The sequence below is a fragment of the Vulpes lagopus genome, chromosome 5 (genome assembly GCF_018345385.1).
Source record: "Vulpes lagopus strain Blue_001 chromosome 5, ASM1834538v1, whole genome shotgun sequence".
In the NCBI taxonomy this organism is placed as follows: Eukaryota; Metazoa; Chordata; class Mammalia; order Carnivora; family Canidae; genus Vulpes; species Vulpes lagopus.
In genome coordinates, this window is record NC_054828.1 from 5,683,364 (window position 1) to 5,698,080 (window position 14,717).

General features: G+C 39.4%; 1 protein-coding gene across 1 annotated transcript in view; it reads left to right on the plus strand.

Annotated features, from left to right (window-relative positions):
• Positions 1-14,717, plus strand: part of EFCAB6 (EF-hand calcium binding domain 6) — a 237,958-nt gene that overhangs the window by 58,875 nt on the left and 164,366 nt on the right. Inside the window, exons 8-9 of the mRNA XM_041755332.1 lie at positions 3,420-3,532; positions 12,989-13,113. Of these exons, the coding sequence (XP_041611266.1) occupies positions 3,420-3,532; positions 12,989-13,113 (238 nt within the window). The remainder of the gene's footprint in view (positions 1-3,419; positions 3,533-12,988; positions 13,114-14,717) is intronic.

Here is a 14,717-nt window from a genome sequence, read left to right on the forward strand (position 1 = left end):
TCCTGGTCTTTGGGATATTTTCTTCTTTTTTTCCTCTTTATAACCCACCTCAGAATATAAAAGGACATAATAGATGTTTTAATTTTTACATCTTTCCGACTGGGAAAGTGTCCAGAATAAGATCCAAACAAAACAAATTAAATAATTTTGTGCACGCAATTATAGAACAGAAGCAACACTCTTCTAAAACAGGCAATCAAAAAACAAAACAGTGTTTTATTTGACAATAAACCTTGTGTTTGGCACTGCAGTCTCCAACCTAGTAAATCTATAAAAAATGTTACTGTCTGTTTCCCCATCTCGTAAGTATCGAATAATAAAGAACTCCACAAATTTTTATTTGAGGTTTTTTTTAAGCCTCGAAAACAATACTGTTTTCATGATAAGGCTTGAGAAACTTAACATAATAGAATTGCTTTTCTTTAGAATAGAAACACAGAAGATCAAACGTAGACCATTTCTTCGATTGCTTTAATGCTTTTCTTATTGAAGCTCAAGAATATACTCTTTCCTTGAGAAGCTGCTTCAGTATTAACTTGGCCCTTTTAGTTTTTGAGCAGGAGACACAATGCATTTTTGAATCCTTTCTTTTATTGAAAACAGCCTCCTACTGAATACCAGCCTCTGGCTCTTGGGGTGGTGGTAAAGCGCCTAGCCTTTGGAGTCGGGCACACTTCAGGGTCAGGTCTGTGTGGCTCCCTCCCAGGTTCTAGGGCCTGGGGAAGCTTCTGGGCCTCTCTGAGACTCAGGTTTCTCTTTTTTTTTTTTTTTTTTTTAAATTTTTTATTTTATTATTTATGATAGTCAGAGAGAGAGAGAGAGAGAGAGAGAGAGAGGGGCAGAGACATAGGCAGAGGGAGAGGGAGAAGCAGGCTCCATGCACCGGGAGCCCGACGTGGGATTCGATCCTGGGTCTCCAGGATCGCGCCCTGGGCCAAAGGCAGGCGCTAAACCACTAGCGCCACCCAGGGATCCCTCAGGTTTCTCATAAATAGTGGAGGCTGAGGAGCCAACCTTGCAGGGCTGGTGCTAAGGTTCCCGGTAATGTGCACTGCAGGCCTGTGATGCGCCCAGCACATAGTAGGTTCTTGTCCCATAGTGACTCTCCCACGGTTCATAAAGCTTCTGGGAATGTGCTTTATTCCTTGGAAAACACTTCCCCTTAGGCTACAGAACACCAGGCAGTGTGTGTGAAGAAGAGGCGAGAAAGAAAATCATCGCTGATTTTATACTTCATCATACTACCCTGGGACCCACTGGGTTTCTTTTCCCTTTCCCATCTCTCACACCCTCCTCTCTGTTGCCCTCCAGGCTGAAGCATTTGAATCCCAGTAAAATAATGTATGAGCAGCCTGAAAAGCCAACACTCTCAGAAGGTCAGCCTGCTGCCTGAGCAGAGCAGTGAAGCCCAAGGCTAGTTGTAGGTGGTGGTACTGGAGAGGTTTATGGGTCTATGGGTGTCATTCCCTTCACCCTACAGTTGGCCTTCCTGCATGACCCACTCGCCTGAGGGTCCGCGCAGATGTGTGAGCTCTCCTGCTCCAAGCACAGATCTCTGGGAAAATGGCCATTGCCCTTTAATCTCAGGAACAGTTCTGCCTCAAAGCCCTTGAGATACTGCATGCCTGGGCAGTACTGAGGCTTGATTTTTGAGATTTTTATTTGTAGGAAATACTACCATGGAATTTTGTCTGTCTGCCCTCAATGAATACGTGGTCAGTATTCTAAAGACAGGTGGGCTGGGCATTAGGAGAGGTTGGGACTCTCTTAGGAGGAGATACCAGTCTGAAGCAATGTTGGATTTTTACAGAAAACAGGGAAATTGGGGACAAGATTTTTGTCAGTATCTGACATGTTGCTGGGGCAGCAGAGTAGTCAACGCTTCTTAGAGGACAGCAACTCAAACAGAAAGGAGCACAGTAGGTCAGCCTCCTGGGTCCCTGAGCCTACAGTCGTATTTTCACAAGGCAGAGATTGTGGATGAAAGATGTGGCTATTTGGGGAGTTTCAGTGTTAGCATCTGGCAGTTATCCTATCTCCAGATAATTTTTCTCATTAGAACAATAGGCAAGATTCATCAAAGTGGAAAAAAAAAAGGTATGCATTGAAATGAATACATGACGTTACTCTTTGTTAAATTTGGAAAACAGAAAAATAACAAATACTTTAAGTGATAATTACTAAATTTTTAGAAAGCAGCATGAAATTAGGTAATTATAGAAACCAACACATATGGAGATAATATAACCAAACATTTAAAAACTGTCAATTTTTTATAAATGTAATAATGCAGAAATCATCTAGAAAACCATTTATCAAGTGGCAGATTTGAATAATAGAAAATTCATTATAAGAAGGAAAAAAATCCAAACATCCTATTTCTCTGCACTATATTTTATTATTTTTTTAAAAGATTTTATTTATTCATGAGAGACACACACAGAGAGAGAGAGAGAGAGAGAGAGAGAAACAGAGACACAGGCAGAGGAAGAAGCAGGCTCCATGTAAGGAGCCTGACGGGACTCCATCCCGGGTCTCCAGGATCAGGCCCTGGGCTGAAGGCGGCACTAAACCTCTGAGCCACCTGGGCTGCCGTTTCTCTGCACTTTAAAAAAAAAAAGAGTATCTCCGTATATTTCAGGGAAAGACACTGGGTTAAGTGTTTTATTTATTTATTTATTTTTACTTTTTAAAAAAGATTTTATATATTTATTCATGAAAAACACACACAGAGAGAGGAAGAGACACAGGCAGAAGGAGAAGCAGGCTCCCCGCGGGGAGCCCCATGTGGGACTCGATCCCAGGACTCTAGGATCATGCCCTGGGCTGAAGGCAGATGCTCAACCACTGAGCCCCCCAGGCGTCCCTGGTTAAATGTTTTAAAATGTTCTTTTTCTCTATGGAAATCCTAGAATGCTCCAAGGAAAGTTTTCCCCCTGCTACAGTGAACTAGGCCTCAGTTTATCTCTGTGATATGCTGTCAAGTGGGTTGGTCATGTTCTCCCCTAACCCCAGCTTTAGATTTCTCTGGCTATAGAGGCTTTTTGCCAATTGACCTAGGTCCAGATCATTGCCCCCTAATTATTAAAAGCAAGTGAGACCTGCTTTTGCCATCTGAATGCAGCCTGAGTCCTGGCGGCCCCCTCCTCCTGCCTGAGAAGGGAGAAGATGAGCCCTAAGTTGGGCTTGTACTGTTAGAATCTTCAGCACGCATCGGTAGGCCAAGTACAGTGATCTCCTTTGAAGTGTCTGTGTATTTTAATCTTACAGTAACACTTCCTAGGGTTCAGTTTTTAATTTCAGCTCTAGCTAGAAACACATTAAAATGAATGCCAACCCCTGTGTTAAAGGATACCCTTGCTTCATTTTAGATTCTCTGTATCATAATTTCTGATTACCAAAGAACATTTCTATTCCAGGTTTGCAAAACACTACAACATTGATAAAGATACTGCAGTGGATTATAATGTTTTTTTGAAGAACCTCAGTGCAAATAATGACTTGAACCTTAGATATTATATGGGAAACCAAGGTGAGTGTTTTATAAGTATATTGCTAAAGATTGCTGCAATATCCTTTGGCATGATAATTCCTCTTCTATGAATCTGTTCTGAGGAAATACTTTCAAATATGGAAACTGCATTATGCACAAAGATAGCCATGGCATTGTTATTTAGAAGAATAACATAAATGTTTAACAACAGAAAAAGGGTTCTGTGAGTCACAGCGTATCTTATCCACCTTACCTACCCGGTAAAACGTGGAGCTGTGAGCAATGATTTCCCTAAAGTTAATGGTAACATGGAAGGTGTTTGCAGAGTACTAGTAAATGATTGGAAAGAAATTCTAAAACAGATTGTTTTTACATAGTATATCTCTGGGTGTTGTTTGGTTCTTCTTTCTGCTGCTTCTGTATTTTCAGAAAAATTTTTAATGAACGTGTTACTCCTTTAATGATGGGAAAAATCTTAATCTAAAAGAGCAAACAGTTGAGTAGTTTATACACTATATTAGAGCCAGGTTTGCACAGGCATATAACCTTGAGAAGGAAAATTCTTCCTGGGGCTGGTGGCATTTATCCCAGCCTTATCAACAAAGTGCCCAGAGTTGTTGACCTGCTGAACAGTTCTGAAGAGAGCAGAGTCCAGTTCCCTGAGGGTGAATTTATGAAGACCCCACGCCCACCCCAACACACACATACACACCTCTAGGCCTTTGGTCATTTGAGGCAAGTGCTCATTCCAGATGTGTTGTCACTGTCTGGTTTCAGTGTAAGTCAGTACAGCAGCTATTCATTGAGTGTCTTCTGTGATTCTCAGATTTGCCTCACTAGCAAATTTAACAATGACAAATTCTCTGATTTTAGCTTGGTTTCACTAGGATCACTGATAGCAGACTCCAGGGCTCTTCTTCAAGCCTCTCAAGTTTTGGGAATTACTAGGCAAGGTGATCTTGAAAGGACCCATTCCTCCTTATGTTTTGTTAGTTCTTGTGCAGACCCTTATACCACTCGGCTCTTCATTGGGTTCCAAGCCAAGGAACATACTCTGTCTTTAAGGAGTGTATGCATGTGTGTATGTGTGTGTGTGTGTGTGTGTATGTATTTAAAAAAAAAAAAACAGGGCAGGTAAGGCATAAAATAAGTCACATAAAAATGATAACAAAACATTTATTTCATTTTTTTAAACATTTTTTTATTTTAAAGATTTTATTTTATTTATTTATTCATTCATAGAGATACACAGAGAGAGGCAGAGACACAGGCAGAGGGAGAAGCAGGCTCCACACAAGGAGCCTGACGTGGGACTCAATCCAGGGTCTCCCGGATCACGCCCTGGGCTGCAGGTGGCGCTAAACTGCTGTGCCACCACGGCTGCCCACAAAACATTTATTTATTTTGCTTTATATAGATACTGTATATGCTTTTATTTTAATTTTTATTTCTTTCAATACCTTTTTGGGATGGGTATTATTGTCCCATTATTTTAGATGAGGAGACATGTACCTAAGGGTGCTATATGAAGGCCCCAAAGTCATATAGGTCATTTTTGGTGGAGTTGAGATTTGAACAGTTTAGCTCCAAGGAAGATGAGTGTTCGAGTAAGAGGGAGGAGACACTTTTGGAGGACCAAAATTCACAGGATGCATGTGACAAGCATGGAGGGAATGAAAACATTCTAGTTCAAGGGCCTCTGCATGGGACTTGTTGGGTGGAAGCAGGGGCTGTGCATTTGCCCAAGTGGGATATAAGGTGGTGTCTTGATTGATTATAGAGAATTTTCATTACAAATAAGTTTATAGACCTAATTTGAGAACTGTAATACTCCACCCAACTTGCCGAACGTTTGTTTCATGCCAGGCCTTAGGCTAAGCTCATTCCTGTACTGTCTCTTCCCGTGTTCACCACAGCCCTGGGAGGCAGGCAGTGAGGCAGATAAGTGAGAAGATTGAAGTCAACAAGCCCATCCTACCACCCAGAATTAACCACTGTCAGCATGACTCCTGGCATCCTTCCATGCAGATCCATGGAAAGCGGAGAGACAGATAGGAGGAAATATATTTGTACAAATGGGTTCATATATATTCTATTTTATTTAAGTTTTTACTTTTCCTTGAGTGTTAAAGAATAGGAATTGAAATGAAACTGAAGATATCTATAATATCCGTGGGTCACACTTTCCCACTCCCGAATGTCCGACACTTTAACCCACTGCCTCTGCTACTGAGTCTGCCTATAGAGAAGTCTGAGGTTTGCCTCATTTTCTCCCTTATTCGTGGTGTGCTTTTTCTAGCTAGCTGCCCAAAAGAATTATTTGTCCCTGAATTTCAGAAACAGCTAGGATATGTCTTGCTGTTGAGCCTTCTGCGTGTTTTCCAAAGGACAGTGTATTTTTAATCTGCAGATCCAATTATTTTTTCATTTCAAGATTTTTTTGAATATTATATATCTTTGAATAAATCTTTGCTTTCATTTTTCTAATCTTTAACTTAAGTGATACAACTTATCCTTAATGTTGGATAGTCTTTGTCTTCTGTATCTGTTAAATTATGGCAAAGTGCTGTATCCTCTCTGCGCTTTTCCTTTGTGGTCACAATGATCATCTCAGGTCTTCTAGCTATACCTGTAATTTGATTTTTGCCAAGGTCTATTTTATTCTGTGCTGTTTCTACTTTATTTATTATTTCTATCATGGCATTTCCTTTGATCTACGATATTACTTTCTCATTTTGTTGTTTTATCATCTTGTTTTACTGGATGTATGTTCTTATTAAGATATTCTGTGAAGTAATTTGTGCCTTTTCCAGTTTATTCCAAGATGGGATCTTTGCCTCTTGCCTTACACTCCTCTCCCTTCCTTCCCAGTTCACCTACACCTACTTTTTGAATAGAATTTTCATAATTTCAAGACCATTGGGTAAATTGATAATTTTTTATTCTTTTTTTTTTAATTAACTTTTATTGGTGTTCAATTTACCAACATACAGAAAAAGATAATTTTTTATTCTATTATGCCTCTTTAATTAACTAGAGTCTACTTTCAAATAATATTATACTAATTCACATGAAGTATAAGGACTTCACAACCAGTATTTTCCAGTCTTTAGTTATATTGTTGTTATACGTTTTAATTTTACAAACACTGTCAATGCACAGTGCAGCTTTTGTTGCTCTGCTGAGATTTTTCTGTCTGTTCACTTATTAAGGGTGTATTTTCCTTTATATATTCTCAAACAATTATTTTGAAATCTAAGCTTCTAAATACTTTAAAATTTTCATCTTGCTAATTCCAACATTTGGGTCATCTCAGATTCTGGTCTTTTTTTTTTTTTTTTAAGATTTTATTTATTTATTCATGAGAGGAAGAGGGATGCAGAGACATAGGCAGAGGGAGAAGCAGGCTCCCTGTGTGGGACTTGATCCCAGGACTCTGGGATCATGACCTGAGCTGAGGGCAGATGCTCAACCGACTGAGCCACCCAGGCGCCCCCAGAGTCTGGTCTTTGTTGATTATTTTTTTCTTGAGTAGAGATCACAGGTTCGTGTTTTGTTTTGTCTTTCCTATGTCTAGCAATTTTGGAATTTATCCTGGATATAGTAAATCTTGCATTGTAGAGATTGTAGATTCTGTTACGTGCCTCTGAAGAATTTAAGTATTTGTTTTAGCCAGTTTATTTGGCTGCACTCAGACTCTAATCTTTGTCTCTCCTGAGGGCTTTCACACTGGAACTCTTTATTCTGTTCCTGTCGCTTTAGCATGATGTCTTATTGTCTGCTCTATACAGCTTGTCATCTTGGTCAGGGGTTAGCCAGAGATCCTGGCAGAAATTATGCACAAACTTTAGAAATCCTCCTCCATGCTTTTCTATTTTGAGCTTTCCTTACTTTCTTATTTTCCAGCTGCTGTAGAGTCTTGAACTCTGTTTTCTGATTCCTAAAGCCAGCAGGACCCTGGGTTTATGTCTGAATTCTGTCTATTTAGCATCATGTCGGCTGAGACCTGCACTCAGGCAAAAAGCCAGATATCAAGAAATGCATCAGGTGTTACTGTTTTTCTGAGTGTCAACTCCAATTTATGTCAGTTGCTCTCTATTGCCTTCAGATAGCTTTTGGTGTATATTTTGGCCAGAGTTTATAATTGTTAATCCGCTGTGAGGATAGGTTCAATCCACTGTAATTGGAAGCAAAACTTTCTGCCTGCCCAAATTCAGAGTTTCTTCTTGCTTCGGTCTATGCTGGTAAAATTGTTTTCTAATTTTTGCTAGTTTTTTCTTTTGCTTATTTCATTAGGAATTTTAAGTAGGTAAGTTAAATAATACAGTTTTAGTTCCAACATTGGAAGTCTTGTGGAATTGTTTTTATTATCAATAATTGGCAACTTGTTTGTTAGGGATACATAAAATGATGCATCTCACAATGAGAGGCAGTGTTGATTGGATTCATTATGAGATAGATGTCTGGTTATTCTCCTGTATATTTCTGTTCCTGCAGTGTTAGCTCAAGTTCTAATTGCTATTAGTATTTAAATTCGGAGGAGGCAAATGTTATATGTAGATTTTTGACTGTGTGGGGGTTGGCACCCCTAACTCTTATGCTGTTCAGAGATCAGCTGTAGTCATTTGGGGCTATGGGCTGTATTATATGAAATCTCTGTACTGTGGCTGTCAACACACAGGTCTATTTACTGGTGTATAGTGGGAAAGGATGAATCAATGGTGTCAACTTGTCATTATCCCCTTTGCCATCCTATCAGTTCCGAATCCTCAGCCCCATAGTTTGAATATTATAGTATCAGCATATACTTTCTGGGTTGACCCATCATGGAAATGATTTTATTTTGACCATAGGTTGGCTATGGTCCCACCTTACTAACTTGTTTTGGGAAAAGCCAAGGATCCAGATAGTTGCTCAGGGTATCAATCAAAGAAGATAGTGACATTATATAGAACAGTTCAAAGGTCATTTGGAGGTTTTGATTCATCTAATTTCTCCATGTGTAAGTCATAAAAACGTAGATCTTCCCATGCCACTGACTCTGCTTCTGTATGATTGCCGTATCAGGAGTGAAACTTTATCATATCCACTCAAGGGCTCTGTCGTCATTTTGGTTATTTGAGGCTTGTCCTCTAGAAGATTTCTTGTGTTGTGCTCCTGGAAATGATGTTTCTGATTTCCTGCATGTTTATGACAGTTTGTATATGGCCTGCACAGTTAAAAAATCAATTTGTCTGGATATAAAATCCTTAGCTCAGATTTTCATTCCTTAAGGATCTTAAGTATGTCTACCCATTGCCCGGTAACTTCCAAGTTTTCCTAAGAAAAGTTTGATGACATCTGGCTTTATTTCCCTTACCAGTGACTTATCTGAACCATTCCGTTGTTAGATTTTCTTCCCAATTATATCTTTTACATGTATCTTGAATTTCTCTTTCCTATCTTCTTTTTGAGACCATAACTTTTTTTTGGAAGTTTTTATTTATTTATTCATGAGAGACAGAGAGACAGAGGCAGAGACATAGGCAGAGGGAGAGAGAGAGAGAGAGAGAGAGGCAGAAACATAGGCAGAGGGAGAGAGAAAGAGAAAGAGAGAGAGGTAGAAACATAGGCAGAGGGAGAAGCAGGCTCCATGCAGGGAGCCTGATGTGGGACTCATTCTTGGGACTCCAGGATCACACCCTAAGCTGAAGGCAGACACTCAACCACTGAGCCACCCAGGTGTTCTGAGACCATAACTTTCTTACAAGCCTTCCTTCCTGCTTTTTTTCTTTTTTGCTTACTTGATTCAGCATTTTATTTTTCTGACTTTGGGTTCCTTTTAGTCCAGTCTTTGTTTCTGAGATGATTTTATCTCTAATTTGCTTCAGAGCTCTATCATTTAATTTCAGAGTTTTTCAAGCTCTGATTGGTACTGTTTTTCCTTGTCTCCTATCATTTAAAACATTTCTCATTAATCAATAGATAGCTAATGCGTGCTGAGTTTCTAGAATGCCAGGCCTGCTCATTCATCACCACAGCGAATCCTCCTGGCAACTCTGGGGGCATTTCTGTCCATTTCTTCTTGCACACGAGGACCCAAAAGCCCAAGCCTGCGTAGCTAGTTAACAGAAGGTTGCAGAGTTGATCGGAACCAGAGTGAGTACTCCTCATCTTTATACGGTTTTCAGAGTTTCTGAATCGTACTCACTTCAGAGCTTTCCCTGAGAAATTCTTTTCCTGGCACTCCAACCTTAAAGCACATGGACAGATAAGTACATTCTGTATTGCTGATTTTTCTAGACTGAAGTTTTTACTAGCATTTTAATAATATTCATTTTCTATATGGTGGTTTGGGGAAGATATTCTCAAGGGAGCAGTAATTTTAAAATATATATCCTCGGGGTGCCTGGGTGGCTCAGCTGGTTAAGCTTCCAATTCTTGATTTTGTTTCAGGTCATGATCTCAGGGTCATGAGATTGAGCCCTGCATCAGGCTCTATGCTCAGCGTGGAATCTACTCATTTTTATCCCTCCCCTGATTGCACTCCCTTGCTCATAAATAAATAAATAAATAAATAAATAATAAATAAATAAATCTTTAAAAAAATTTGTCACCTATTTGCACTTTTTTTCCCAAAATTTCACTTTCTTAAGTAAGCACGTGATTCCACGTACTTCTTTATATCCGTTTTTATTTCTCATATGAACTCCTGCTTTTCTCTTGTCTATGAACTATAAATGATAAGGATACAGTCTCCTCATGTTGGTTCCTTTTGGGGAAAATGTTTTACAAGCAAGTATTCATTGCCAGGAGCTGTTGGTGGATTTGATGCTGTTCACACCCATATCAGGGAATCTCTAGTTCATATATTTGCAGGAACCACATCTTTTGGCTTTCTAAATATATAGAACAATGTTTCTTACTAACTTTGGTATTTCTGGTTTTGCTATGTTTATATTCTTTATAAGCCATTATCTTTTTTGTTAAAAGATTTTATTTATTTATTCATTGAGAGACACGGGGGGCGGGGGCAGAGACACAGGCAGAGGGAGAAGTAGGTTCCATGCAGGGAGCCCGGCGAGGGACTCTATCCCAGGTATCCAGGATCACACTCCAGGCTGAAGGTGGCACTAAACCGCTGGGCCACCGGGTCTGCCCAATAAGCCATTATCTTGTTTGTCAAAAGCTCTATCTATTTGGCAGCTGAAGAAATGACATTGGGGGGATCCCTGGGTGGCGCAGCGGTTTGGCGCCTGCCTTTGGCCCGGGGCGCGATCCTGGAGACCCGGGATCGAATCCCATGTCGGGCTCCCGGTGCATGGAGCCTGCTTCTCCCTCTGCCTATGTCTCTGCTTCTCTCTCTCTCACTGTGTGCCTATCATAAATAAATAAAATTAAAAAAAAAAAAAAAAAAAGAAATGACATTGGGGGTTGGGTTTCCTTTTGGTGCACCTATGACATACATAAGTGCAAGCTTTGGATGTTCTTTCTACCCCATTTCACATCAGCAAAGCCCCTTTGGAGGAAATGAGCAGGTGGCAGGAATTATGAAGCTGGGCTGATGGGTGAGGCCTGGCATGACTGTGACGAGAGGCATACTTTTGAACAAGGCAAAGCTGAATTCTGTAAGCCAGCCTGGGGCAGCAGTATAATTGCACATGTCCTTGGACGGGAGCTCCCCGAGGGCAGGCCTCACACCCCAACCACCCCCCCACACACACACACACACATACAATCCTCCAGAGCTTGGCCTTTGGTTTATAGAACAAGAATAGGTTTCCCTCCATGTGCTGTGTGTCCCTGTGAACCGCTATTAGAGCATCAGTGCCCCAGAGTGGAGCCCACACAGGATGCAGGGTCACAAAAGTGGGCTCTGTGTGCCCAACTGAGTCAGAGCCTTGTTCTGTGGGTTTGTTTCCCCATCACTCGATGAGGCTCTTCAGTGTGCATGTTCACAGATCCCAGTTTCAAATACCTGGCCCACCAAGGCCAAAGAATTCCAGACCAAGTTCAAGTTCTGCCTTTGTATTTCATCATGTAGCCAGCAGGGTCCACTGGGGGAGGCTGTTTTTCTTTTACTTTTTTCTTTTCTTTTCTTTTTTTCTTTTTTGAGGTAGGAAATGGAATTCCAGATGACTGGCAGTTTGTTAACTGCAGCTGAATCGTTGTAAGTATGCTTAATTTGAGTGAAGCTTATTTGCAGACATTTTAGGAAATAAATCTGGGAAACCATTTGTGATTCTTAGCAGTCGACTTTGAGAAAGAAAATGGCTATATTTTAGATTTATTTTATTCTCTTTTATTATAAAAGTAATACATGCTTGCTGCAAAAAAAGTCAGAAGACACAAAAACACGAATCCTACTACCTGAATCCTACCACTGTGTTCTTTTTGGTGTATTATCCTCCCAGATTTCTTTTCTGATGCATAGATGGATAGATGGATGGATAGGTGGGAGGATATATGGATGGATAGACCTGCAAAAACACAACATAAGTATTAGAATGAAAATTAAATTATGTTAGTCATCCTTTCTTTGAATCATGAAACAATATATATCAAGGAAAAATTTCCATGCCTGTTAATTTAGACAGGCATCTTTGTTTTTAATGTCTGGTGGTATTTTAGAGGCTTGATGAACCATAATTATAAAATCAATCCTTTATTAATGGGCATTTAAATTGTTTCAATTTTTAAAATCTTTAAACAGTTCAGAAAATATCCTTACATACGTTTGTTGAGTAGTCCTATGATTCTATTTCTGTAAAATTCTAGAAGGAGACTTAAGAGTATGCAGGTATTGGGGTTTCTATACATAAACTAGAGCTGATTTCTTTCTCTATAATTCCCTTTTATCTGTGCCTCTTTGACAAGTAGAAAAAAATTATTAACTTATTTTCATTAGACAATTACCAGTGAGTTTGAGTACTTTTTCATGTATCTGTTGGATTTTTTAGTTCTTTTTATGTGAATTACCTGTTCATAACCTTAGTCTATTGTTCTGTTAAGTATTTATCTTATTGATTTGTAAGAGCTACTCATGCATCATGGTAATTAACCTACAGTGTTTCTCACTCATTTTTCTTTCATTGTGATTTGTGTGTGTTTTTAACCAAACAAAAAATAAATATTTATACTGTCAGACCTATCCATTATTTAAATGATTTGGGGGCTATAATGCGTTCCTTGGAAAGGATTTTGCACATAGAAATTGTGCACTGTGTAATATTCATCTTAATTTTCTTCTACTGCTTTCATGGTTTTAGTATTCTACTTGGTGTACTTTTTACTCTATCTAAGGCTTATCCTAGCATGAGATAGCAAGAAGATTAATTTAACTTTTTTCTAAAATGTTTGGCCAGTTATTTCGAGACCATTATTCCATGGCTCATCATGCTTTTGGTTCATTCTAGTCTGAATGTTTACCAGTTTGGTTGGGATGACAAGGGAACACTGATTATTTAAATATACCTTTGACAACATTAATAAGCGAAAATTCTATTGTTTTAATAGATATCTCCTGGAAGAATCAACCAGTCCAAAATTCCAAAAGGGAGTGCTTCCATAGTTCTGGTTCATCTGAAGATGTCTGGAAAAACTACAACCTAGACGAAATTGAGAGAACCTTTTGCCAAGAGGTAAGATTGTCTCTCTAATGGCAGGGTTCTCTAAAGCATAAACAGAAGAGATTGACGGTTGTGGAAAACCATTAGGTATGGACATGATTTCTTTTTTTTTTTTTTAAAGATTTTATTTATTCATGAGAGACACAGAGAGAAAGAGAGGCAGAGACACAGGCAGAGGGAGAAGCAGGCTCCATGCAGGGAGCCCAACGTGGGACTCGATCCCGGGTCTCCAAGATCACACCTTGGGCTGCAGGTGGCGCTAAACCGCTGCGCCACCGGGGCTGCCCTGGACGTGATTTCTAAGATTTATTTTGATCCTACCCCCATCTTCCAAAACTTCGAGGCCTCCTCCAACTTCTTATGACAGTCCATTGGTGGTAGTAATGGTGATGAGAGGCTGATTCTTAAGTACCTCCGATGTGCTAGTCATGTACTAAATCTGGTAAAAAATATTCAAGACTTCCATAAAGACATGAGACAACTTTATTGAATAAAATAAAGGAAAACTTAGTAAGTGAAGTGCTCTTTTTTGGTTTTTGGAAAGGAAGATTCAGTATTAATACTTGCTTTCCCTATATCTGGATGGAAATATATGTATATTTTCTTCTGAAAAGTTAGGGATAGAGTACCTACAGTACCATATAAAAATAATTTATAGGGGTGCCTAGCTGGCTCAGTAGATAGAGCATGTAACTCTTGATCTCAGGGTTGTAAGTTCAAGCCCCCATTTGGTGTGGAGATTACTCAAAAAGAAAATCTTTATTTTTTTTTTAAGATTTTATTTATTTATTCATGAGAGACACACAGAGAGAGAAAGAGAGAGGCAGAGACACAGGCAGAGGGAGAAGCAGGCTCCATGTAGGGAGCCCACGTGGGACTCAATCCCGGGTCTCCAGGATCACACTCCAGCTGAAGGTGGCACTAAACCGCTGGGTCACTGGGGCTGCCCAAAAGAAAATCTTAAAATAAAACAACCTTTAAAGGTGTAATATTTAAGACAGCATGGCACTGTCTTATCCAACTATTGTTAGGTGGTGGATCAATCTTTATTGAAGTGTTTTGTAAACACTTTGTAAAGTGTTTTGGGGCTGGGGAGTGGCTCATTCAATAATTATTATGGGAATAATTCACTAGCCAGCCCTTTGGGGAAAAACCTTTGTAACCTTCCCTTCTTTTTTTTTTTTTTTTTTAAATATTTTATTTATTTATTTATGAGAGACAGAGAGAGCCAGAGACACAGGCAGAGGGTGAAGCAGGCTCCATGCAGGGAGCCTAATACGGGACTCAGTCCCGAAACTCTGGGATCACACCCGGAGCCAAAGGCAGATGCTCAACTGCTGAGTGACCCAGGCATCCCTGTAACCTTCCCTTCTTCACATCAGAATAAATTCTATATATGTCAACTATTTAAATTTTAAAATAATGTGGGTGAAAATTTTGTAATCTTGAAATTGAAGACCAAAAACCATGAAGAAAAAGATTTGATACATCTGATTACATTAAAATGAAAAGCTTTTATACAGCAAAACTTTGTATAAACAAATGGGAAACTTGACAAAATATGTGCCACATAAACAAGAGATAAATCATAACTATTCCAAAGGTATGTAGAACTT